We start from the raw sequence: 27,804 nt of genomic DNA on the forward strand, positions 1-27,804 counted from the left end.
AGTTTTTATGCTATGTTTTTTTTATGTTCTCCCATATCTTCTGCTGGTGGGGATGCCGAATCCCCACCAGTCAAAGAAATCCATTCCCAAAGTTTCCTCCTCCTTCACATGACAAAGGAAGTCAGCGGGTTGCCAATGCTAGCACTCCCCAAGCATGGACAAACTGAGCATGCTTGGGGAGTGCAAGTCTCTGTGGCTGGAGGTAGTATGAGGAGGAAAGGGGTGACTCGGGCAACAGATTTCTTTGGCTGACGGGGCTTTAGCTACCCTATCAGCCACTGAACACATATTGCAGCTTGTGTGAGTGGGAGCCCAATATCTTCCTTTCTCCTGGCTCCAAGTCCAGCTCTGTCTCTTTCCTATCCCCAGGTCCAACTGTCTTCCTCTCTCTCTTCTTCCCTCCTGTTTCCAGTCTAACTCTCTCTTCCTCCCTCCCTACCCCCAAGTCCAACTATCTTGCTTTCTCTCCTCTCACAGATACAACTCTTTAACTCCAAGTTTCCAAGATTTATTTAAAATTTGATAAAACGCTTATATAAAAAATTTCAAAACAATGTACACATAAAATGGGTAAATAAGGACATATAATAGACAGATGTAACCTTCCCCCTTTCAGTGGTGGGGCGGGTGGTCTTATATAATATGGTGCTCTTTCCAAAATGGTTATATCGCTTTCAGGTGCTCCCTCTGTTACAATCTTATATTCACAATGCATGCCTCACCAAGGGTCTGCAACATTTTTTATGGGGAGGTAAACGGTATGCAATTTCTTAGGATGTGTCTGCCTAGGGACAGGGGAGGGTATGGTTTATTGAATATTCGCTGGTAGTCCCTGGCTTGCCAGATGAGACATGTTAATGATTGGTTTAGAGGTTATTTCAATTTTTCTGCTACACCATTAGAATTATCTTTGTTAGCTCCTTACCATGTCAGTTATTTCTTACATGTCTTACATGTCTCCCAACGCTACGCTCAGTGGTAGCTATATTTGCCCCAGCTCGGAGGACATGGCAATGAGTATGTAAATCTGCTAAGTTGTGTTCTGGGGTCTCTATGTATTTGCCCATACAGGGCAATTGTTCATTTCAGCCTGGATTACAACATGTTTCCTTTAAAAGATGGGATATGAAGGGATTACAATATCTTTTTCAATTGTTCACAGATGAAGGACGGATAGCTACTTTTCCGGCACTGTGTCATAAGTTTGACTTACCAGAAACAGACATTTTTGCTTATTATCAGGTACGACATTATATTCACTCTTTACCTGCGGAACATTTAACAGAGGACAGCCGGGAAGCACTTTCTGAACTATTTAGTCTCTCAGCACAACAAAGGATACCGCTTCGCTTTCACCTTCTCAGCCTCAGGGATTGCCAACCGGGGCCGAATTTGGACATTTTGGCAGCGTCCTGGGCAGAAGATTTGCAATGCTCTTTGACACCACAGCAGGTGCAATGAGTGTTAAAAAATATCAAGAAGATATCCTCTAACGTTACCCACTGGAAATTACAATTGAAGATTGTTTTGAGACTATATATATCACCTGAGCGAGCATCCCGGATGGGAATCACTCCTTACCATAATTGTCCGAAATGTGCTCAAGCACATGCCTCCTTGGGACACATGCCTTGGGACTTACCCCCATATTCAGAAGTTTTGGCATAGACTTGGACAATATACCACAACCATCTGGGGCAGGCGATGGTCTCCTATGCCAAGAGCACTATTTGGCTATTATAACATAGCACAGCCAAAACCTAAAGGGATGACAGCCTTTGTGACCAGAGTGTTGCTGCTGGGGAAAAAAGCTATATTGACTAACTGGTTGTCCCGGGACCTGCCCTCTTATACTCAATGGAGATCTTTGATGATCATACACACCACTTTGGAGAGGAGACAGGTTGGGGATCTGGACCGTGGTCCGGGCCGCCGCTTCTGTCAGACTTGGGAACGTTTCTGGATGGACCTTACTCCCCATGCTCAAAGTAGATTATTGAATATGTGAAGATGTTTGCATGCTTCCTGAGATGTTACTGGACTTTATTTCACTACAGATGGGGGGGAGGGGGATTAGGGGGGGGATTGGTTTGTGCACATGTGGGAGATTTTGAACATTTCTGTATATTTTGCAAGCACTTTGTTGGAAATTTAATAAAACATATTTGAATATAATAGACAGATGTTGAACGTTACTAACTAGAAATTGGAGTAAAGAGGAACAACAGCTTTCTTCACCCCTCACCAGGTCCAACTCTCTATTTAGACTTTCTATTGTGGCAGTAGAAGCAAGGCTACAGCTTATGCCCTTAGTTTAGTTTGATTTTTTTTTTTCCTTTTTGTGTTTTTCATATATTTGTGGAGGTCCAACTCTCAATTTTCTCCCTGTCCCCTCTCCATGGTCTAGTATCTGTGCCATCCAGTCCCATCTGCACCAGGACTTGGATCCGGACCTGATTGCAGACCAACACTGGCACTGGGACCTCTCCCTTCCCTCCCTCACATGTCCGATCATAGCGTGCTGTCCCTGCACTGGCACTTGTCTTACCTTTGCAAGCTCTTTTTTGGTTCTGTAGCTAACAGTAGCCCTGTGGAAAGGCTGCTTGAAGCCTGCACTGGGCATTCCTTCTGACCTGGCCTACCTGCTTCTGATGTAACTTCCTATTTTGAGAAGGGGGTAAGCCAAGTCAGAGGATAAACCTGGTGCAGGCTGCAAGCAGCCTTTCAGTAGGGCTGCCCTGGTTGCAGGGCTGAAGAGGAGCTTGCAAAGGTAAGCCAAGTACCAGTGTCGTGACTAGAGAATGACACGGTGACAAAATTCATCACCGTTCCCGTCCCCGCAGATAACCCCATGTCATTTTCTAGTGTCTATTTCAACCTCAGTCCTTCTACACCAGCATTCTTCAAAGCAAAGCTTGTGGGTCAGTGGTTATGCCCAATTACACTCTGATTCTTCCCTCTCTCATTAAAGAATGACATGAAGATGGTTTCCCGCGGTTATCCGTGGGGACATGAACGGTGATAAATTTTGTCACCATGTCATTCTCTAGTCAGGACAGCAAGTCCCAATTGGGTATGGGAGGGGAGAAGAGAGAGGAAGAGAGGTATAGGGCTGCATGTGATTAATAATTAATCATAATTAAATTTGTAATTGTGATTAATAAATTCATTAATTGTGGCATTAATCATGATTAGCATAACACCCTGCTTTGGTTATGTGGCTAGAAGAGAGCTTCATGGGAATGGGGATTGAGTTAATCAATAGAACCCATGGGATTCCCACAGGGATGAAGAAGTTGCCATATGGTTCCCATGGGAGTGTAGTCAAAATATCTGGTGACTCCTGAATGAGGCTTGGAATGCACTGAGAGGCAATTGGAGCAACAGAATGAAGCTTGGAAAATATGGAGAGAGTTGGAGCGTCAGAATGAGACTTGGAACACTCATTTGTTGAACTTGCTGCACACTGCCTTGGGTGAATCTCTTCATAAAGATGGTTAATAAATCCCAATAAATAAATAGCGAATACCATTAAAAAAAACAAACAAAAAAAAAACCATGGGAGGCAATTGTGGTTTGGAGGAAACAGAGAGCTGTGAGCAAGTAAATAGGATTGGCTCCTGCAAGTACAGGTGGGGAGAGAGGTGAATAATTATGGGGATGGAATGGATCTTACTGGGTATAGTCGGGTATGGCTTAGATTCCATTACAGATTGGTAATATATAGAAATAAAACAAAACTTAAAGGAAATAGTGATACCATGAAGTTTTTAAGAATTTAGCCCTCATTGAGTTATCTACTTCTCTCTCTAGGGGTATTCCTTTCATTATTTTAAAGGATAATTCATTAGGTATAATTATTACTGCAGTGGGCATGGGTTGGCATATAGGTTCTTCCATTGCTTTGGCAGAGGCATACTAGAGTTTTCCATAGAGCATAAGTCCTTATACTGGGAAAAATCAGTTTTTCTACCTCCATCTTCTGCTAGGGAGAGGATACAGCTCAATCTTACAGACTGGTGTAGCAGGACTAAAGCAAAGGAAATTTAACAGGTATGATTTAATTTCACCATGCTTATTCATTTGCATACTACCACTTATGAAATGGGGTGTGCTTTTGTGCAGTGCTTAGCTTAGAGCATTCATATTAAACTTGATTATAACATTCCTTTCATCAAAGTGGATGTCTAAAGCATAGTGTATGCCCCTTCTCCCTCACCACCTTGTTTCTGCTCTTGTTTGTTGGATCAGTGTTTGAGTCAGCAATCTAGAAACTCACCAAAAACTGGTTTGGTTGCTCCAAGAAATGGCAAACCCGTCTTTCTCTTGCTTGTTTGCCAGTGTTCATCACACCCTCAGTAACTTGCTGTCTCATGCCTGGGAATTACCTGAGGAAAGAACAGTTTATCAGCACTCAATCTCCATTAGTACTGGTAAAAACAAGCGAGCTTGAAAGATAAAGCACACAATTCCTTCTCTCCTGGGGGTTAGACATGCATTTCCAGACTGAGGATACCATTCCTCCTTTGTAAGCACAGCCCTGGGGACTGATTAATGAAGTAAATTTTTATGAATGGAAAATTACCAAGTTTTGGTTCATACGCTTGTCATGGACTAAATGATTCTTCCTTTGTTAGGTGAGGACTATGGTATGATGTGGCATGTTTGGTGATCTACATAAAGACAAGTGGTAAAGTCATCACTTATCTATGTGGCAGCTACTAGTTGACATTACCATGCAGATCCTCGATTTTAATCCAGGAGCCTATCCATCTCTCTCCCAAACAATATTTTTCCACCAGGTTAATAGAAGTCTAAATAACTGCCAGAAACTAACACGCTAGTTACCAGTCTCTTACGCCCTTGTGCATTTGCTGGACAGCAGCTGGCACCATTTAATTTATTAAGAGACTGGGATTGTTCTCCCTTGAGAAAATGAGACTACGAGGGAATATGATCGAGACTTTCAAAATACTGAAAGGAATCAACAAAATGGAGCAGGAAAAAAAAATTATTTACAGTGTCCATTGTGACATGGACAAGAGGACATGGACTGAAGCTAAGGGGGAACAAATCCAGGACAAATATCAGGAAGTTCTGCTTCACGCAACGAGTGGTAGACACCTGGAATGCTCTCCCAGAGGAGGTTATTGTGGAATCCACCATTCTAGGATTTAAAAGCAAACTAGATGCGCATCTCCTTACGAGAGGCATAGAGGGATACGGGTGACTAAAATTACGCCAGGTGTACACCTGGCTGGGCCTCCGCGTGTGCGGATCACCGGATTTGATGGACCGAAGGTCTGATCCGGAGATGGCAGTTCTTATGTACTGGTGCCAACCTTATTATCCTAACACTGGTGATAATTCTATGGGTGCTTCTACCCCTGGAACTTTAATTAAAGCACTTTAATTGTTGTCTACTGAAAAATTACTTGCAGAATTTAATCATTCGGTACGTGGAAGTGGTTTATAATTGTACATTTATCCCTCCATATCCGTGGTTTCCGTATCTGTGGATTTGCTTATTCGTGATTTTTCGGCTGCTGACTCCGCCCCCAAAATTATGTCATCATTAAAGTTCATTTTTCTTTTACTGTACCGATAAAAAAGTTTATTGCTTACCATTCACTCTGGTGGGAAAGGCTTGCCGAGCTAGAAAATACCGCCAAGAGCTAGTCATGGGCGGGGAGAGAGTGTAATTATGTGGACTCTCAAGCGCAAGTGTTTTGATTTGAGTATTAACTAAGCTTTTCAGATGTGGAGAAACCTCTTAGCGTTTGTGATGACGGGTGACAGAAAGGGGCTGCTGGCAGAGACATGCTCTATGCACAAACAGAGTCTATGGCAGTTCTCTAAAAGATTTCGAGAACAGGACCTGCGCCCTAACAGGACAGCTTGCGAACAACTCCAACACGGGGACTAGCGGTGTTAAAGGTGCGGTGACCTGGATTAGTCACTGTTGGAAACAAGATACAGGACTCAATGGACCCCCCTTCAGTCTCTCCCAGCATTGCAACTTTTATGTTCTCAGTCAAACCGGAAGAAGCAGACGCTCAATAGTTCACACGTGAACCCCTTTCGTCTTCTTTCCTGTTTGGTATGTTTTCCTCGCCTGTCTACCTTCCCCCACTTCTTGTCTTCTAAGCTTTTTTTTTTTTTTTTTTTTTTTTAAATTGTCTATGTCCTGCTCCAAGCCTTAAAATCGCTGGGAATCGCTGCTCCAAACCGCGAATAACAGTTGAAAAGTTATTTGCGATTTCAGTAGTAAAAACAACGGCGTTTTCACAAAACCATGAATAACATATAAAAAGTTATTTGCGGTTTTTCAGTAATCACATCTGTGGTCCACCCGCATCCCCTGCGAATACGGAGGGAGAAGTGTATGTGCTTTTTCTGTAGGTCATTTTTTTTTAAAAAATGGAAATATACATTTTATTTGATTTCTACATGTATTTATTTATTTATCCCCCTCCAAGCGCGGTTTTTAGCACTGGCTGCGGCGGTAACAGCTCATAGAATTCCTGTGAGCATTGGAGCTGTTACTGCCACGGCCAGTGCTAAAAATGCTAGCTCGGTTTTGTAAAAAAAAAAAAGGGGGTGGGGTTTTTTATTCATTCAGTTTTCTATACTGTTCTCCTAGGGGAGCTCAGAATGGTTTACATGAATTTATTCAGGTTCTCTGGCATTTTTCTCTTTCTGTCCTGGTGGGCTCACAATCTGTCTAATGTATCAATTCCTCAAGCTGTATTCAAAATATGTAAAATCCAATTGCCTATTGGATAACTAACTGTCCACTGACTATTATGAAATCAAACCCTATCTCCTTCAAGGCTGAACTCTTTAATTGGGTTTCTTTATGCATGTGTACTAGCAAATTTCCAGCGGAACTTGGTCATATCTTTGTGACTCTTATTATTAAAAATTCTAAGGAGTCTGTTTCCTTGACTGCCAACTACAGACCTATTGCCAACATACCATTTTTTCTTAAACTAATGGAAGGACTGGTTAACATCGATCTCATGAAATACTTAGGGCTCCTTTTACGAAGCCACGTTAGCAGTTTAACGTGCGTAATGGCGCGCGCTAAACTGCCGGCCGTGCTAGATGCTAATGCCAGCGTTGAGCTGGCGTTAGTTCTAGCCGCGTAGTGCGGGTTTAGCGTGCGCTAAAACCGCTAATGCGGCTTCGTAAAAGGAGCCCTTAGAGAAGTTCAAAATCCTACACGTCACTGTCTGGTTTTCGGACAAATCATAGTACCGAAACAATTTTAGCATCCATGACTGATCACCTTTTCCATTTGTTTTCCCTGGGAAAAAGCGCATTGGTACTGCATTTTGACCTGAGCAGTGCCTTTGACCTTGTTGATCATGACATTTTGCTTAGATGCCTTGATTCCATTGACATTTCTGGACAGGTACTAAATTGGTTTACGGGTTTCCTAAAAAAACGTCTACCAGGTTTACAGTGAAGGAATTTTCTCCCAGGCTTGGTGTAATCCCTGTGGAGTTCACAGGGCTCCCCACTCTCCCCTTCACTTTTCAATGTCTATATGGCATCATTGGGAAATATGTTATCCAATTTAAAATTGAAATCATATATATACGTGGATGACATTACAATTATTATTCCCATAACCTCACTGACTCAAGAGAGAGAACAATTCATCTCATCTGTCCTTACTAAGGTAGAACAATGGATTATGGAATTTAAACAAAAACTGAATTCGGATAAAACTAAGTTCTTTTTGGCAAGTCCTAATAACAAGATCACGAATACCTCTTTGAAATTAAATGGGTCAGATCACCTAATGAATTCTACCATCAAAATCCTGGGTGTCATCTTGGGACTGAAGCTTGACTTTTGAAGATCACACTAATTCTCAGGTTAAAAAATGTTTTTTTTCACTTTATGGAAACTACGTACCATTAAATACTATTTTGATTTCTTCTCTTTTTGATTGCTGGTTCAATCTTTGATCTTGAGTATCTTAGACTATTGCAATGTTATATAACATAGCAACATAGTAGATGACAGCAGATAAAGACCCAAATGGTCCATCCAGTCTGCCCAACCTGATTCAATTTGGGATCCTTTAAAAATACCATCAAATGACTGAGAATTGTACAGAATGCTACAGTCTGTCTCATCTACAGTCTCAAGAAATCGCATCATGTAAGCCCATATTACAAAAAAACTATATTGGCTGCCCATGGAAGCAAGAGTTATTTTTAAGTTTGCTTCCCTTTACTTCAAAACCATAACAGGTTCATCCCCAATCTATCCCATCATTTTGAATTTCCAGGCACAACTTGTAGTGTCTACTTGTTCGCCTTTCCATCCTTGAATGTATGTACAAGAGATTTCTTGATAGAACACCATCATTCCAAGCAGGCAAATGGAATAAAAGTTTAACCAACTTTATCTCAAATGCACTTTCTTACCAAACTTTTAGGAAATCAATCAAAACTTATCTCTTATCCACTTCTGCCTTGATGTATTTCTAAAACACTTCCAGGAAAAATTTGATTAATCTTACCATGCTAATGTAATTTTGAAAGTTGTTTTCTAATATCGCTGTCTGTATACAGTCTCTTCTGTATACAGACTCTGTATACAGAGAGGCGGAGGAAGGGGCGGAGAGAGGGGCGGAGAGCAGAAAGAGGAGCATTGAGGTAGCCAGGCACTGAGGAGGAGGCGGACGGGACGCGGTGGTAACTCCGCCCACCCCCCGACGTCACAGCCGAGCTCCCCCATAAAAGGGGTCGAGCCGACAAGGGTCTTCAGCACTTGGCCAGCCGAGCAAGCACGTGGGAGCAGCGCGAGGGTGCTTGCAGGGAGAGAGGGCTGAGAGGCTAAAACAACTGGGAGACGCAGGAGGCACACAGCAGCAGGGGAGAGGAGCAGAGAACGTGCAGAGAGGCGGAGGAAGGGGCGGAGAGAGGGGCGGAGAGCAGAAAGAGGAGCATTGAGGTAGCCAGGCACTGAGGAGGAGGCGGACGGGACGCGGTTGTAACTCCGCCCACCCTCCGACGTCACAGCCGAGCTCCCCCATAAAAGGGGTCGAGCCGACAAGGGTCTTCAGCACTTGGCCAGCCGAGCAAACACGTGGGAGCAGCGCGAGGGTGCTTGCAGCGAGAGAGGGCTGAGAGGCTAAAACAACTGGGAGACGCAGGAGGCACACAGCAGCAGGGGAGAGGAGCAGAGAACGTGCAGAGAGGCGGAGGAAGGGGCGGAGAGAGGGGCGGAGAGCAGAAAGAGGAGCATTGAGGTAGCCAGGCACTGAGGAGGAGGCGGACGGGACGCGGTGGTAACTCCGCCCATCCCCCGACGTCACAGCCGAGCTCCCCCCATAAAAGGGGTCGAGCCGACAAGGGTCTTCAGCACTTGGCCAGCCGAGCAAGCACGTGGGAGCAGCGCGAGGGTGCTTGCAGGGAGAGAGGGCTGAGAGGCTAAAACAACTGGGAGACGCAGGAGGCACACAGCAGCAGGGGAGAGGAGCAGAGAACGTGCAGAGAGGCGGAGGAAGGGGCGGAGAGAGGGGCGGAGAGCAGAAAGAGCAGCATTGAGGTAGCCAGGCACTGAGGAGGAGGCGGACGGGACGCGGTGGTAACTCCGCCCACCCCCCGACGTCACAGCCGAGCTCCCCCATAAAAAGGGGTCGAGCCAACGGCCCGCGGCCGTTCGGCGCGTGGCGAAGGCGAGCGGCAAAGGCGCTCGCCTTAGCGAGAGCGCCTTTGCGAAGGGCCTCAAGATGGGCATAAAGGAAGGACTATTAACTTTATCTGGTCCCTCAACTTCTACATCTTCTACAACTTCTACATCTAGTTAATTAACTTCAGTCTTTCTTCATTAATTAACTTCAGCCTTCTTTCTTTCTTTCTCCCAAGTCTTTCATCTCTCTACTTCTACCTAACATATAAGCAACCTCATCTTTCACACTTAGCAGGCAGACCACACTATTATCTAACCCTTAGATTAAAACTCTCTAGCACACTAACAAGCAGGCAACCTTAACTGACAATCAACTACTGTTACCTAACTACTCTATCCCTCTGACCATAATTTAAAAAAAACAAAAAAAAAACAACTAACTACCTATAACTACCTCTATCCCTCCCTAACACTTACTGACCAGCACCTAATAATAATAATAATAATAATATAATTAAATAAAGAATAATAATAAACCTTTGTAAATGGCAGGTAGGACTAGAAGCAGCAAGTCTTCAATCAAGACGGGTAGTTCAGTCACTGAGAGCACCCAGGGGATGGCTATGGTCCGAGTACAGATGGAAGGGGAACCAGGAAGGAGGACAGAGGTCTCTGTACAGACTGAGGCCATCCCCTCAAAGATGTCTACAGTCTCAACACAAACAGAAGTAATGGACCAGTCGAATGAAAGCCTTTTGCTGGAGCTGAGGAGCCTGAGAGAGGAGGTTCAGCGCTTAAGGAGCATCCGTGACGACGAGACCTTCATCGATGGAGTCATCCAGGAACTGTCCCAGATCACCGAACAGGAACCTGACAAAACCACCCTGGGAACACCCAAAGCATTCAAACCTGCAAACTTGAGACCAACCACCGGAATGCAGGAAGTGGCTGGAGATGCTGACACCTGGCAGCTAGTGACTTCCTCCACAGGAAAACGCAGAGGACCTAACTCTATCTCTTTTTCTCACATACAGGGCAGCTCTACATTGACACCACAAATCGCCCTGAGGAACAGGTATCAGCTGCTACAGGAAGGTCCTGAGAACGAGGTGCAACAAGTTGTTCAGCAGACGGTTCCAGCTCCGGAATCAACAGAACGGCCCACCCTCAAGAAGCGCAGAGTGGTGGTCATCGGGGATTCGCTGCTGAGGGGCACCGAGGGACCAATTTGCAGATCAGACCTACAATCAAGAGAGGTCTGCTGTTTGCCAGGGGCCAGGATCCGGGATGTAACCGCTTGCCTTGACAGACTCATCAAGCCCCGAGATCACTTCCCCATGATTCTAATCCACGTCGGAACTAACGACACCGCCAGGAGCACCACGAACAGCATACCTGAGGACTTCAGAGCCCTGGGGGAGAAGCTGAGGAGGATGAATGCGCAGGTGGTCTTCTCCTTGATTCTCCCTGTGAGGGGCAAGGGCAGAGCCAGAGATGATCGAATACAGAGGGCAAACAACTGGCTGTGAGGATGGTGCAAGGAGATGAACTTCGGGTTCCTGCACCATGGGGAAGCTTTGCACGGACTACATGGACACGACGGCCTACACCTGACCAGAAGAGGGAAGAATGTCCTTGGACACCGTCTAGCCCGCCTACTTCACAGGGCTTTAAACTAGGTAAGTCGGGGGAGGGTACAGACACAAACAACATACCTAACGAACTAAACTGCAAATACTGTTTTGAGGATGTGGTAAGTAGTCACCGAAAGTCTGGGTCAGGGACGAGTACACACACCTTCGAGTCGGGGGTAGGTTCACATCATAAGTATGGGCCACATTGTAATTCCAGGTCTAGGGGGAGTACACATTGTAATTCTGAGTCTTTGGGGAATACACATTGTAGATCTGGGTCTGTGGGGAATACACATTGTAGTTCTGGTTCCAGGGGGAACATATACAACGCAAAGATTGCTGGGTCTGGGGGGAACATATATAACGCAAATTATGCTGTGGGTGTTCAGGTAGCTCAAGCAGGTATATCCCCACTGATATGTAACAAAAATACAACATGGAGGGCTATGTACGTCAACGCACACAGTTTGGGAAAGAAGATCCTGGAGTTGGAAACAGAAATGAGGAATGCCGACCTGGATGTGGTGGCGATATCTGAGACCTGGCTCACAGACTCCCATGGGTGGGACATGGTCATACCGGGTTACAACTTGCTTCGCCGGGACAGAGAAGGCAGATTGGGAGGAGGTGTAGCATTATATACTAAAGATGACATTAAGGTATCTTGGCGTAATTTGGCGTAAGGTATCTTGGCGTAATTTACAGACCCCCAAGACAACAGGTTGACCTGGATATGGAAATAATCGGGGATATAGAAAATATCACCTTGCGTGGGGACACAGTATTGTTAGGTGACTTCAACATGCCTGATGTGGATTGGGATACACTAACCTCCGATTCTGGCAGCAACAGGAGGCTATTAAACTCTATGAAGGGAGCTGGTCTGAAGCAACTGGTGTTGGACCCAACAAGGGATCAGGCAATACTGGACCTATTACTTACCAACGGAGAAAGTGTCACAGAGGTCTCGGTGGGCGACACATTGGCCTCCAGTGACCACAACATGGTATGGTTCAATCTTAGGAAAGGTTTCACTAAATCTAACACGCTGACCAAGGTCCTCAAATTCAAGGACACAAACTTCCAAGACATGGGTTCCTTTGTTCACCAGGCGCTACAAAGCCAAACAAAAACAGATAGCGTGGAAGAAATGTGGTCGACTTTGAAAGCCACCATACAAGAAGCGACAAACCGCTATGTTAAATTAGTAAGTAAGCGGCGAAGAAACAACAAGCCGCAATGGTTCACTGCGGAGATCTCGGACCTCATCAAGGAAAAGAAAAAAAGCATTCATCTCTTACAAACAATCGGGGAAACAAGACTCTAGGGCAGACTACCTGACCAAGTCAAAAGCAGTCAAAACAGCAGTCAGGGAGGCTAAATTTCACATGGAGGAGTCTCTGGCAAAGAACATCCAGAAGAGAGATAAATCCTTCTTCAGGTATATCAGTGATAGAAGTAAAAACTCTGGCGGGATTGTACGTCTTAGGAAACCAAACGGAGACTATGTGGAAAAGGATTCCGAAAAAGCCCAGCTATTAAATGAATACTTCAGCTCAGTCTTCACCCGTGAAGCGCCGGGGCTTGGCCCTCAACTACAGACAAGGGCAGACTCAGTTGACCCATTTAGTAACTTCAAATTCACGCCCAGCAGTGTCTACGATGAGCTGTCAAAACTCAAGGTTAACAAGGCAATGGGGCCTGACAACCTACACCCCAGGGTGCTTAGGGAGTTGAGTGATGTCTTGGCAGAGCCACTGTCGGCACTCTTCAACCTCTCCCTTAGTACAGGAAGCGTCCCGTTGGACTGGAGGACGGCTAACGTCATTCCACTCCACAAGAAGGGCTCAAAGATGGAGACAGCAAACTACAGACCAGTGAGTTTAACATCTATAGTGAGCAAACTTATGGAAACTCTGATCAAACGACAATTGGATAAGATCCTGGATGAGGAAAATCTACGGGACCCCCGTCAACATGGATTTACTAAGGGGAGATCATGTCAATCCAACCTGATCAGCTTCTTTGACTGGGTGACAGGGAAGCTGGATGTTGGGGAATCCCTGGACATCGTGTACCTGGACTTTAGCAAAGCATTTGATAGCGTACCACACCGCAGGTTGCTGAACAAGATGAGTTCTATAGGATTAGGTGACACATTGACGAAATGGGTTAGGAACTGGCTTGGTGGTAGGCTTCAAAGGGTAGTGGTGAACGGCACCCCCTCAGAAATGACGGAGGTGATCAGTGGAGTGCCACAGGGTTCGGTCTTGGGACCGACCCTATTCAACATCTTTATAAGAGACTTGGCAGAAGGGCTTCGAGGTAAAATAGCCTTATTCGCCGATGACGCCAAACTAAGTAATGTAGTGGGAAAATGCACAACGGACGAAGATTCAATGCCCGACAACATGATGCACGACCTACTCCTACTGGAGCGCTGGTCTAGGACCTGGCAACTCAGCTTTAATGCCAAAAAATGCAAAGTCATGCACCTAGGCAACCATAATCCATACAAGACTTATACTCTTAATGGTGAGATCCTAACAAGAACGGTAGCAGAACGGGACTTGGGGGTGATCGTCAGTGAGGACATGAAGGCTGCCAGTCAGGTAGAGCAGGCCTCATCCAAGGCAAGACAGATCCTAGGTTGCATACGCAGGGGTTTCGTCAGCCGTAAGCCGGAAGTCATTATGCCATTGTATAGATCCATGGTGAGGCCCCACCTGGAATACTGTGTGCAATTCTGGAGACCACATTATCGCAAAGATGTGCTGAGATTGGAGTCGGTTCAGAGAATGGCCACCCGGATGGTCTCGGGACTCAAAGATCTCCCGTACGAAGAAAGGTTAGACAAACTGCAGCTATACTCGCTTGAGGAGCGCAGAGAGAGGGGGGACATGATCGAGACGTTCAAGTATCTCACGGGCCGCATCGTAGCGGAAGAAGATATCTTCTTTTTCAAGGGACCCATGGCAACAAGAGGGCATCTGTGGAAAATCAGAGGTGGGAAACTATGAGGTGACACCAGGAAATTCTTTTTCACTGAAAGGGTGGTCGATCGCTGGAATAATCTTCCACTGCAGGTGATTGAGGCCAGCAGCGTGCCTGATTTTAAGGCCAAATGGGATCGACACGTGGGCTCTATTCACTAGGCAAAGGTAGGGGAGGGTCATTAGGGTGGGCAGACTAGATGGGCCGTGGCCCTTATCTGCCGTCTATTTCTATGTTTCTATGTTCCTCTGTAAACAGCTCTGAACTGTTTGTGGTATTGCAGTGGGGGGATTCAATGACTTGCTCAGGGTCACAAGGAGCAATGTGGGTTTGAACCCACAACCTCAGGGTGCTGAGGCTGTTGCTTTTAACCAGTGTTCCACTCTCTTACCCTACTTATCCCCACACTTCTTATCCAAACAATCTAAGCAGTTTAAAATAAATGTAAGCATAAAAATGATGCATAATAAATAGATTCTAAAGGGCCCTTTTATTAAAGCATAGTGTATGCTAATGAGCATTAGCATGTGCTAAATGCTGTTCATCCTATTTTATACTTAAGTTCCCAAAAATCATCATATAATGTAGTAATTTGCACAAATTACATATTCAATTAGATGCTTTTCCAAACAAAAAAGACATCGCTCTTCTGGATACAAGATGGCTTGTCTCTTGCCATAAAAAATGTAGAAGCAAATTCCTTATTTTAGGGCCAACTAGGAAAAGACATGCAAAAAAAGTAAAGGGTTTCTTTAAAAATCACCATAGTTTGTTAATAAAGCAAGCTAAACAACATGGTCTCCATCAAGGGCTATACAGTCCAGCAAGTTTCCAGGCAGATAGACAATTGTATATCTGGATTTTCAGAAGGTGTTCGACAAGGTTCCACATAAACAACTACTTCAGAAGATTGCGAGCCATGGAATTGAGGGTGAAATACTCATATGGACTAAAAACTGGCTGGCGGATTGGAAACAGAGGGTGAGGGTAAATGGACAGTACTCGGATTGGAAGAGCGTCACCAGTGGGATGCCGCAGGGCTCGGTGCTTGGACCCATGCTCTTCAACATCTTTATAAATGATCTGGACATAGGTACAACGAGTGAGGTGATTAAATTTGCAGACGATACAAAGTTATTCAGAGTAGTGAAGACGCAGGGGGACTGCAAAGATCTGCAACGTGACATAATCAGGCTTGAGGAATGGGCATCGACATGGCAGATGAGGTTCAATGTAGATAAGTGTAAAGTGATGCATGTCGGTAACAAAAATCTCAGGCATGAATGCAAGATGTCCGGGGCAGTACTTGGAGAGACCTCCCAGGAAAGGGACCTGGGAGTTCTGATCGACAAGTCGATGAAGCCGTCTGCACAATGTGCGGTGGCGGCAAAAAGGGCAAACAGAATGCTAGGAATGATAAAGAAGGGGATCACGAACAGATCGGAGAAGGTTATCATGCCGCTGTACCGGGCCATGGTGCGCCCTCACCTGGAGTACTGTGTACAGCACTAGTCGCCGTACATGAGAAGGACATGGTACTACTCGAGAGGGTCCAGAGAAGAGCAACCAAGATGGTTAAAGGGTTGGAGGAGCTGCTGTACAATGAAAGATTGGAGAAACTGGGCCTCTTCTCTCTAGAACAGAGGAGATTGAGAGGGGACATGATCGAAACATTCAAGGTACTTAAGGGGATAGACTTAGTAGATAAGGGCAGGTTGTTCACCCTCTCCAAGGTAGGGAGAATGAGAGGGCACTCTCTAAAGTTGAAAGGGGATAGATTCCGGACAAACGTAAGGAAGTTCTTCTTCACCCAGAGAGTGGTGGAAAACTGGAACGCTCTTCCAGAATCTGTTGTGGGGGAAAACACCCTCCAGGGATTCAAGACAGGGTTGGACAGAATCCTGCTTAACAAGAAGTGCGCTGGTAGGGCTAGTCTCAGTTAGGGTACTGGTCTTTGACCTGGGGGCTGCCGTGTGTGCAGACCACTGGTCTGACCCTGCAGCGGCAATTCTTATGTTCTTATGTTCCAGCTTTTTCATATCATAGGAAAAATAGCTTATGAAAAAACTGGACTAACAGCCTCTTTTACAAAGCCACGCTAGTGGCCCTGAAGCTCATAGAGAATTAAAGGGCTTTGGGGCTGTTTCCGCGCGGCTTTATAAAAGAGGCCATAAGTGTATAGCCTTTGATAGAGACTGCGTTGTTTAACTTGCTTTTTTACCAAACTTCTTAAATCACCTTCATAAATGCAGTAGGCTAGATTACAATACTCTGTGTGGGAAAATAGTTTTCCAAAGAATGTTTCAGATGAACAATTATGGATTTATAATGGATCTTAAACATTAAAGTCAGAATTTAAACTGTACATGTCACTCAGCTGCCCCTCACTATCTTTTTTCACTTATCTTTATCTGTTCCCCCCTCCCCCCTATGTAAGCTCTGCTCAGCTGGTCAATCCCTCCTGTCTGTGCCCTTCTCCTCTGTCAACTCCAGACTGTTCCTTCTATTTTGCTGCGCCTAATCCTGGAACAAACTGCACAAATCGCTAAGGCGAGCTTCGTCTCTGGCAGTGTTCAAGTTAAAAGCCCTCTCCTTCGACAGTGCTTTCAACTCCTAACTCCTCTCACCTTGAGTTCTTTCCCAAACCCTGTATGTCATATCTGTCTGTCCAAGTTAGATTGTAAGCTCTTCTGAGCAGGGACTGTCTTAAGTATGAAAATGTACAGCACGTTAAACAAACCAGAGAAAAATTTCCACAGTTATCAAACTGAACAATACAACAGTGGAGATGTTCAAGAGTTCCTGATGTACAATCTTTGTTTCAAAATTCTGCCTAAGAGTGCAGTGGCTTGACATGCACGTGTTTTGGCCTCTGTGGCCTGCCTCAGGAGCCTTGCTGTAACCTTCCACTACTAAGTAGCGCAACACATATCTTGCAAAAAATCAATTCACTTGTGGTAAATTTTCACTACTATGCAGAGTGTAGCATTATTTGAGAACAACACTTTTCAAGGAAATTCTCTTGTATACCATTGATATAATAAAATGGTGCTACACTCTGGAAGACTAGTATAAATTTTGTTATAATAATCCAAGTTTGAAAGAGCAAAGAAGCAGGTTACTGTCTGAAAATCATCAGGCTCAAGAACATCAGACCTGCATGTGGTAGTCCTCGCTATAACCCCAGGAAGACCTCCAGAATCTGCAAATAAATATATGTGCAGACAGAATGGGCAGTACTCAAAGCCATCATTTTTAAATGGGTGCAATGTGTTTTTACCCATAGCCTGGACTCTCAATGTTCATTTTTTTTTTTTTTTTTTCTCATTTGTGTAGTTTTTGGTGCAGAACTTGCACCATAAAACTCGGTACTAACTTTCACACACCCTTTTGTTCTCATTTTACCCAGTGATGATTTAATTGATGGCCCACTCATTCTGGGAGTAGAGCTTTTGTGTCTCTGTTCAGGCATATGCTCTTATAACCTTTTTCAATAAAGTGAAGTTCTCAGCATCCTAAGTCTAGCCACATGAAGCAATTCTTGGTCAGGACCTGTAGCAGCCTTGCTCTACCCAAAGGCTCTTAACCAGACATATGTATATACTAAGATGAAAATTAAGTGCATGTTTAGTGCATCCTAGACTGGTGACTGAATGGCAGTGTTGAGAGAGACCCTACCTTTTATCTCCAGCCAGCAGGATTACTGATCCATTCTTGATGCTCACATCCTTCACAGTTTCATTTTCCCCCAGTTGCTTCCCATTGTAGAAGAAAGATTTCTTCCAGGATGTGATTCCTTGTTTGACCAAGTTAACTCTCAAGTCCTTTATGGTGTCTTTGGGACGGACATTTAAAGGCACCATTTGCCCTTCTTCAGGTAGATGTACCAGGATTGCATACTTCACCCAAGGCAGGGTGAAATTTTTGAGGGTTTCCATCCTAACTTGTTGATGCAGAAAAAGTTTGCAAGAACAAAAGAGCTGTAGTAGCTTCCCAGCCAGATTTTTTCTACCTGAGAGGCTCTTGCTAGGTTTTTGGTTTGTCAGGTGAACACCCTGAAACTGCAGCTCTTCCTTGCACAACTGTGTTCTTTGCATTTCTGCCTGAACATGTTCAAAGTCACACCTCCCCAATCCAGGAAGCAGCTTTACCTAATTCAACAGTTTAAATAAAAATGACAACATGTCTGTCTTGGACTTCTCTTCCTTTCTGGTCTACTAAAATTCCAGCTCAATTTTCTGACTTGTGCCCCTGGACATTAGGGATATGTTCACAGTTTGGCAGATTTATTACATATCTACTTAAAATTTCAAAGTGTGGCGCAATAAGAATAAAAATAAAACAAATTTACAAGTGAAATATAATAGGATACATAAAACTAACAGAATATAAAACTAGATAAAAAAATAAAATCAATGTAAACTCCATTGAATTCTTCCACAAGAATGTGGATCGTCCTTTCTTGGTACTGAAACAAAAGTGATCTTTCTGATCTCTTTGTCTATTTTTGGAGCCATTTATCTAGAAGGCTCCTACTGAGTAGGTATAGCCAAAATTTGTTTGGGAAGAGACTTGCAACCTTGGGAGATCTAGGGCTCCTTTTACAAAGCTGCGCTGGGGCCTTAACATGCGGAATAGTGTGTGCTAGATTGCCGCACGCGCTAGCTGCTACCGCCTCCTTTTGAGCAGGCGGTAGATTTCCGGCTAGCGCGTGCTAATCCGGTGCGTGCGATAAAACCGCTTGTAAAAGGACCCCCAAGTATTTAGATATCCTATTTGTTGAAACCATTTTAAAGAAATGGCACACTATGAACATTGAACCTCTATCAGTGTGGAAAGGAGCAGAGCAGGAGATACAAATGTTGGGTATCTGTGCCTGCTATAAAACATGTTCATACACTGGCTCTACCTGTCTGGACAAATAGTGCTGTGGTTGACTGGGGGAGATTGAGAATGAGCTGTTTGTGTGATTGGTAACTCTGTGCATCCTGGTCTATAAATTTCCAACTCCTACTGCCCTAGTGTTCAGGCTCCCTCTGGGATCACACAACCTTTTTCTTGCAAGCTCTCACAAACATCCCCTCCCGCTCTCGGTCTCCATCTGTAAGTCCAGTGTGTGTCTGTGTGTCCAGTGTGTGTCTGTCTGCCTGTTCTGTTTGAGAACCTCCCCAGCTCCACCTGTCTTTTATGTTTCTGTGTTCTGTGACCGACTATATCATTGAATGTGTGTCTGTGTCATTGTCTCAGTGCTGGTGATGTGTGTGGCATGCAAGGGTCTAAGTGCTGGTGGGGAGATTACTTGGTTCCTAGGATAATTGGAGTGTTGGTGGTAGGAACATTTAGTTTCTTGGGGTGGAATTATTCAGGTGTAGGACACCTAGTGTGCTGGTGGTGGGATACTTGGTGTCCTGTGGATGGTGAGAAATATTCGGAGTGCTAGTTGAGAGAGACAGGAGACATGTCACTCTTGACAGATTGGCAGACTAAATTAAACTAAACCTTAAGTTTATATACCGCATCCTCTCCATAATTATAGAGCTCGGCACGGTTTATAAGAGCTTAATATAGGAAGGAATAACATAATGGGTTTGGAGGTTGAGTACAGGGAGTAGGAGAGCATTACATTTTTGTGAAGAGCCTAGTTTTCAGGTGCTTACGGAATAGTTGGAAGGAGCCCTGATTCCGTAGTGGGGCAGTAAGATTATTCCAAAGCCCTGTGATTCTGAAGAAGAGAGATTTTCCCGCATAGAGGATACCTTTTAGCGAGGGGAAGGGTAGTTTAAGTTTTTGGGTGGGCCTGGTGGTGTCAGGACTTGAGGATTTCCATTATAGTGGGATTAGGGGAGGGAGGATACCGTGTAGGATCTTAAAAGCTAGGCGGGTGCATTTAAAATGAACCTTGGAAACTACTGGGAGCCAGTGGAGTTTTGACAGAAATGGGGAAACATGGTCAAATTTGTGTTTTGCGAAAATCAACTTGGCCGCAGTATTCTGAATTAGTTGAAGTCTTTGAAGACTTTTTTTAGTTAGACTTAGATAGATGGAATTACAATAGTTTAGTCTGGAGAGGATGATGGATTGAACAAGGACGGCAAAATGTTGTTGGCGGAAGTAGGATCTCACTTTCCTTAACATGTGGAAGCTAAAAAAGCATGATTTTACCAAGGAGTTGAGGTGGTCGTTGAAGGTTAGAGAAGAGTCAATAAGGTTCGAGTTTGTCTCGAGAAGGACAAGGATGTCATCAGCATATGTATAGATTGTTTCAAGGGAAGATAAATGGAAGAGTTTCAGGGAAGACATATAGATGTTGAAGAGAATAGGGGTGATCCCTGCGGGTCTCCGCAAGTCGGTTTCCAAGGAGCGGACTTGGTGCCATTTGTGTTGACAGTGTAGGAGTGGGAACGTAAGAAGTTCGAGAACCACTCTTAAGGCTGTGGAGTCGATGCCTGTCTCGGAAAGTTGGTAAATTAAAATATTGTGGTAGATGACATCAAAAGCTGCAGAAAGATCGAATTGTAATAGGAAAGCAAACTTATTACGAGAGTGTAATTGTTGCACCTTTGAGATTAGTGAGACCAGTAGGGATTCGGTGCTGAAGTTGGGTCTGAAACCATATTGGTAAGGTAAGAGCTGGGTGGAAATGATGGCCTCTAGCATTTTAGTCAGGAGAGGGATATTTGCTATGGGATTGTAGTTAGAAGGTGAGGAAGGGTCAAGGTCAGCTTTTTCAGTAATGGGGACAAGGCAATATGTCCCATTTCTGCGGAGAATAGGCCCGATAGTAAAGCAGAGTTTATAAGTTTAGTTAGGGATAAGATGGCCTGCGTGGGAATATTCTTGTACAGGTAGGAGGGGAATGGATCCAGGGCACATTTGCAGGATTTCAGTTTGAGACAGAGTTTGGAGATCTGGGGTTCAGATACGAGTTCAAAAGTAGTCCAGGATCTGTCTACTGGGATAGGGTTAGAGTCATTGGGGGCCAGATAATTGTAAGAGACTGCTGGAGGGAATGAGTTCCTTATGGCAGTGATCTTTTCGTTGAAGAATTTTGCTAGGTCGTCTGCTGATGGGGAGGATGGGGGACTGGTGGAATCGTTTTTAGAAGTTAAGGTGCGCCAGATGTTAAACAGTGGTTGTTGGATCTGGAAATTTTATCACCATAGAAGCTCTTCCTTGCTTTTTTTAGTACTGAGTTATAGAACTTGATATTATCCCTCCAGGATTGTCTATCTGAAGGGGATTTTGATTTTTTCCATTTACGCTCCAGTGCTCAACGTTTCTGCTTCAGTTCTCTGTGGTACGGAAGATATCAAGGGGCCCAGAAGACTTGGAACTGGGCGATTGCTCACAATATATTTTTGAAAGCAGTATGCATCCAAGAGAAGCAGAATTCTCTCGCAGATGGATTCAGCAAGTTTCTTCAGCCACATGAGTGGTCGCTCAACTCTGCAGTTCTGCATCACATATTCTCTCTTTGGGGGACTCCTTGGTTAGACCTGTTTGCATCCCCCCTACAATTACAAGTTGCCTCTATTTTGCTCCAGGCAGTATTCTCCCTAATCCCTAGAACTGGATGTGTTTCTTCTGGATTGGACACACAAGTTTCTTTATGCGTTTCCTCCAATCCCTCTCATCTTTGAGACACTTGTCAAGCTCAAGCAGGAATCGGCCACCATGATTCTAATTGTAGGCCCCTAGGTGGCCCAGGCATCCCTGGTTCTCCCTTCTACTTCAGCTCAGTATCAAGGAACCAATGCCTTTTCAGACTTTCCCATCTCTTCTAATGCAGAGTCATGGATATCTTCTGCATCTCAATCTACAGGCTTACACCTGACAGCTTGGTACCTCTCGGGTTGACATGGACTGAGATTCATCTTTCCCATCCTGTCAGACTTATCTTAGAAGTGCCATGAAAACAGTCTACGCAGCAATGAACACGGCAGAAATGAACATGGTTTTCTACTTGATGTACTTTTCATTGTCAAGATGCTATATCCATCTCTATATCTGCAGTATTGGATTTCTTCTACATTTATCCAATTTAGGCCTCAAGACCAGTTCGATTCGAGTTCATCTCAGTGCTATCAGTGCTTTTCACAGTCCAATTAATGGTAAACCTCTAATTGCTCATCCTGTTGTGTCCAGATTCATTAATAGACATTTTCAAGGTCAAATCACCTCCAGTAGTTTGGGCTCTCAATGTTGTTCTCTCTAGACTTATGAAGCTTCCTTTTGAACCAATGTTTTCGGCTTATCTGAAATACCTCACTTGGAAAGTGTTTTTTTTATCTCTCTTACCTCTGTTTGAAGAGTAAATAAACTTCAAGCACTGGTGGCGGATCCATTGTTCACAGTGTTTCATCATGACAAAGTTGTGCTTTGCACCCATCCAAACTTCCTTCCAAAAGTATTCATGGAATGTCATCTAAATTGATCTACTTCCAGTGTTCTTTCCTAAGCCTCATTCTCATTCTGGAGAAACAGCTCTTGGCTTCCTACTTACAGAGAATTTTGCCACACAGAGCATCTCTTCAAATTTTCGTCTCCTTAGATCCTAATAAGTTGGGACATCCTGTATCCAAGAGAACTATATCTACATGGTTAGCGGTTTGTATTGCTTTCTCTTACGCTCAGGCTAGGCTGCAACTGGGAGTTGCGTCACAGCCCACAAAGGCCGAGCTATGGTAGCTTCACTTTCTTTCTTACACTCAACTCCTTTTGATGAAATCTGTACAGCTGTTACTTGGTCCTCAGTTCATACATTCACATCTCACTACTGTCTGGAATTTAATTCCAGATGGGAGGGTCACTTCGGCCAAGCAGTCTTGTAAAATTTATTTTCTTAATGGCCAACACTCCCTCCATCCCTTTTAACTTAGCTAGGGAGTCCCACATGTGAGAATATGCTGCTCTCTTGTCCAGGGATAAAGCACAGTTACTTACTATAACAGGTGTCATTCAGGGACAGCAGGCAAATATTCTCACAACCCGCCCATCTCCCCTGGTTGGCTTTTTAGCTTGCTTATGGAACTGAGGATCTGTGAGCCTGCGTCGGTGCACTCATGCATGGTGTGGACAGTTCGCAAACTTAAGTTCTTAAAGTGGTGATGCATTTTTAAAGCTGTCCGTACCAGGCCTGCGTGGATGACGTCACCCACATGTGAGAATATTTGTCTGCTGTCCGTGGATAACACTCGTTGTGGTAAGTAATTGCTATTCTGAAGGTGCTAGGCTTTTGCATTTATCCAATTCTACATTATACTGATTGGCAGACACATGTAAAAAGTATTTTATTCTCCTAGCTAGGCTTTATGAATGGAACCAATTTATAAATGAAATCAAAATGTTAGAAGACTACTGTACCTTTATACTACTTGAAGCCCTGGTGGTCCAACGGTGAGTTGGGACAGGAACGATCCTTCTCACGTCCTGTACCGGCTTGACTAAACCACCCTACCTCCCTGACCCCTGACTGTAATGGAAACTTGTGACAGGCATTTTTGATCACAGCTCTCACGGGGCAGGAGCCTAGGAAGATTACTTCTGCCCTGCTAGACTACCAGGGCTTTAAAGGTAATATCTACAGGGGTCAGGGAGGCGGGACGGTTTAGAGTCATCCGGGACAGGATGTGGGAAGGATCGCTTCTATCCCGGCTCACATCCTGAAGTATCACTATTATTAAAATCTGGCAACATTTGCAAAATGAAGGAGTTTATCTCTTTTTAGATATCTATATCTATATAATATATAATATATAATATATAAATATTTTTATTTTATTATTTTATTACTACAGAATTCGAATAAATAAAAAGTTAGAGGTGGAAGCTGACAAAGCTGTAGAGGAGAATAAGACAGGAAAGAAGCCAAAGCGATCCAAGAAGGAGCTTGAAAAGGCAGCTGTAAGAGAACAGATGATGGAATTTGTGATAGAGCCACCCTCTTCTGAAGTGCTAATGGTGGAGGTGGAGAATGTAGTACATGAAGACTTCCAGGTTACAGAGGAGGTGAAAGTAAGTGAAAGAGCTCTGCTTGTATTTGCTGCACAGGAGGGCTGTCACCCCTTATACTGAGTGACTTAAGATATGGGCACAAGGACACATAACCTGTCGCTGCTTAGACTGCATGGGTCAGAAAAGAGCACAGGCATATACAACCTGTCACCTCTAGAATAAAGTCACAGGAGCAGGAACAAATAAGAACATAAGCAATGCCTCTGCTGGGTCAGACCTGAGGTCCATCGCGCCCAGCAGTCCGCTCACGCGGCGGCCCAACAGGTCCAGGACCTGTGCAGTAAACCTCTATCTATACCCTTCTATCCCCTTTTCCAGAAGGAAATTGTCCAGTCCCTTCTTAAACCCCAAAACTGTTCTCTGCCCTATAACGTCCTCTGGAAGCGCGTTCCAGGTGTCGACCACACGTTGGGTAAAGAAGAACTTCCTAGCATTCGTTTTGAATCTGTCCCCTTTCAACTTTTCCAAATGCCCTCTTGTTTTTTTATTTTCTGAAAGTTTGAAGAATCTGTCCCTCTCTACTCTCTCTATGCCTTTCATGATCTTGTAAGTCTCTATCATATCCCCTCTAAGTCTCCTCTTCTCCAGGGAAAAGAGACCCAGGTTCTCCAATCTCTCAGCGTATGAAAGGTTTTCCATCCCCTTAATCAGTCGTGTCGCTCTCCTCTGAACTCTCTCGAGTAACGCCATATCCTTCTTAAGGTACGGCGACCAGTACTGGACGCAGTACTCAAGATGCGGACGCACCATTGCCCGGTACAGCGGCAGGATAACTTCTTTCGTTCTGGTTGTAATACCCTTCTTGATTATACCTAGCATTCTGTTCGCTCTCTCAGGGCAAGCAGGGCGTAGGTTCTTACATATAGGCGACGTTGCCAATGGAGCCCTTATGTTACTTCCCAGTGTTCTGTTAATTTGAGGTCTTTGGCAGGCCACCACTGCATATGCATGAGTGCCTTCTCAACCTGCATAATTTGCACAGGACCTGAAGTTTCACTTTTTTTGCAAACCTGTGAATATAGTGCTTCTGTGCTGTGCGAGGTGTGTTTTTCTGTCCAATATTTTTTGCCTTTCTGTCCTTTTTCTTGTGAGTAGAGAAGAACTTTCTTCTGTTTAGTTTTTCCTTCCTTTTTCTTGTCTTTAGGTTTTTTTTTGGCCCTTTAGAGTTTATTCTTTGGTGATTTGTGCCAATTTTTCTAATTGTTTTCTTTGTGCTCTAAAGCAGGAGATGATCTGTGTGAAAGACGTTTAGGCACACAGAAGTCTAGTCCATCAGTATTGACATTGATGGCACTGGTCCCCATGGAGTGGAAGAGTAGCTTAGTGATTCGGGCTACAGCCTCGGCACCCTGAGGTTGCAGGTTCAAGCCCAATGCTGCTTCTTTTGACCCTGGGCAAGTCACTTAACACTCCATTGCCCTGGTACATTAGTCAGATTGTGAGCCCGCCCGGACAGATAGGGAGAAATATTTGAGTAGCTTAGGCTATAAGCAGTGTATAAATAAAATAATAAATTCTTAGAGACTAACCAAATTTTGGTTTCAGTTTTGGCCCAAAATCTTTTTTTTTTTTTTTTTTCTGCTGTTTTCGGTTTCGCTGAAAATAACCATGCGTGTTTGCTGGAAGCCAAAATTTTGTACTTTGTCCATTTGTCTCCCTACTACTATTAATCATTGCAGGGAGGGGCCTTGATTGGTCTAGGCACCTAAGGCCCCTCCCATAGGAGGATGCTCCGGGAAAGGGAAGGCCACCACTATGAAGGTGAGCCTGCTGGTGGGAAGGAGTGGGCATCCCTCCTACTGGATTTTCATTGAAGGTATAGGGTTGATGTTGGGGTGGGATGCCGGATGTTCAGGTAGTACCGCGGCTTGGAGTGGGGTGTCTGGGTTCGATGGGGCCCCACGGCAGAAAGGAATGGGCATCCTCCTGCTGATTGTGCTGAGGAAAGGTACAGGGTGGTGTGGAGTTGGAGGGAGGAGTGTAGGGCGGGGGTCTCTGTGTAGGGGGCTGTGGGATGGGTGAATGTGAGGGAAGGGAGGAAGAGAGGAATCTGATCTCCCTACCAGTTCAGCTGATCCTGGTAGGGAAATTGAATCCCCCATCAGCTGAGCCGGCAGGACTCTCCAAAACTAGCTCAGCTGATTGGGATTCCCCTGTGATTAGCTGATGGGAAGCCTTTTTTTCCCACTCTTTGGGTGGTGGGGGTGAGCTGTGACCAATGGGGGAGTAAAGGGGGATCATGCCTTAAACTCTCCAGTTGTCATCTTGTCGGTTTTGGTCACCTTTGGGGCACTTAGACCTGTTTACATTTGTCTAAGTCCCGGCATGCAAGTTCCACCTAGGATGTTCTTGGAAAGCTTCAATTATTGCTTCAGGATGTCCAGGTTTAAGCCCGCATGATGCTTGCCCATAACACACCTCCCAACACACCCCTTTGAGCTCTGGACACACAGCAACTTAGAAGTGCTGCTGAATATCAGAAAGTTTGTTTTGATTATTGGCACTTGGACGTCCCTGCTATTAGGATGTCTAAGTGTCGACTTAGGCAGGTTTTTGGACGTTTTAAAGTTTTGATTATGCCTTCATAGTGATAAAATACTTTTTTGTACCTTTAAGGGAGAAGTGAGATTTAGATCTTGATTGAGCGTCCCAAAAGGATCTAAAACTTGATTAAAGTCTCCAGCGACTATAAGGTCAGTTGGTAATAGTGAAATCACCAATGCAGTAAGATCAAGAAAAAATTGGCATATATATATTAAGAAAAGCAAATTCCTTCGTTTTAGATTTTATTTTAAGCATCACCCATCTACCATTAAGATCGTATATGAATTCAGTAATTTCAAATGAAGAATTTTTATTTATCGATATAGCAACACCACCTCTCCTATCCTCCTCTGCAGGAGCAGCATAGCATTCTTTGAAGATGCATGTGTTTATTTTAGACAAAAAATGTCTGCTATAATTTTTTTCAAAAAGAAGAGATCATCTTGCATTTAATGGGATGTCTAGGACCATTAATATTCGAATAATATACTGTACTTTTAATCACCCCAGACTATCAAGTGATTAGGATCAGTAGAAAATCAAAAATAGCAATTTGCTAAAGACAAAAGGTAAATTTGAAGAAAAGTTGCATTATCAACAATTACCCATATTCCCATTATCCGTTGTCTGTTTTCAAATAAAGCTCCTCCACTCTATCATCTGCTCCACATATTCACACACCAAAAATGGTCGTTAAGACCATGTCAGGTTACTGTGGGCCGATTTTTCAGGCAAATTTCAAAACAACGATTGATATTCGAACAAAGTTTCCCATGCAAATGAGGCCTGGATGCACTAAAATGTTCGATCGTCATATGATTGTTGCTAAACCAGTGTGGCTGGTTTAGCAACAACCTAATTTGCCAACCCGATGTTCTAAATGTCTCAGCGTGTGTTTTTCTGTGCATTTGTACATTCTCTGCCATGCAAGCAACCTCATTAATGTTAATGACCTCATTTTAAT

General features: G+C 44.2%; 1 protein-coding gene and 1 long non-coding RNA gene across 3 annotated transcripts in view; one reads left to right on the forward strand and one right to left on the reverse strand.

Moving 5' to 3' along the window:
- LOC117364967 overlaps positions 1-18,158 on the reverse strand; it is a 31,005-nt gene extending 12,847 nt beyond the window's left edge. Inside the window, exons 1-2 of the long non-coding RNA XR_004540335.1 lie at positions 17,961-18,158; positions 4,280-4,388 (exon numbers count right to left, since the gene is read on the reverse strand). This is a non-coding gene — a long non-coding RNA (uncharacterized LOC117364967). The remainder of the gene's footprint in view (positions 1-4,279; positions 4,389-17,960) is intronic.
- Positions 1-27,804, forward strand: part of LONP1 (lon peptidase 1, mitochondrial) — a 177,881-nt gene that overhangs the window by 27,238 nt on the left and 122,839 nt on the right. For both annotated transcript variants that reach the window (XM_033954649.1, XM_033954650.1), the window contains exon 4: positions 24,080-24,296. In XM_033954649.1, the coding sequence (XP_033810540.1) occupies positions 24,080-24,296 (217 nt within the window). The remainder of the gene's footprint in view (positions 1-24,079; positions 24,297-27,804) is intronic.

This window comes from Geotrypetes seraphini, chromosome 8 (genome assembly GCF_902459505.1).
Source record: "Geotrypetes seraphini chromosome 8, aGeoSer1.1, whole genome shotgun sequence".
Classification (NCBI taxonomy): Eukaryota; Metazoa; Chordata; class Amphibia; order Gymnophiona; family Dermophiidae; genus Geotrypetes; species Geotrypetes seraphini.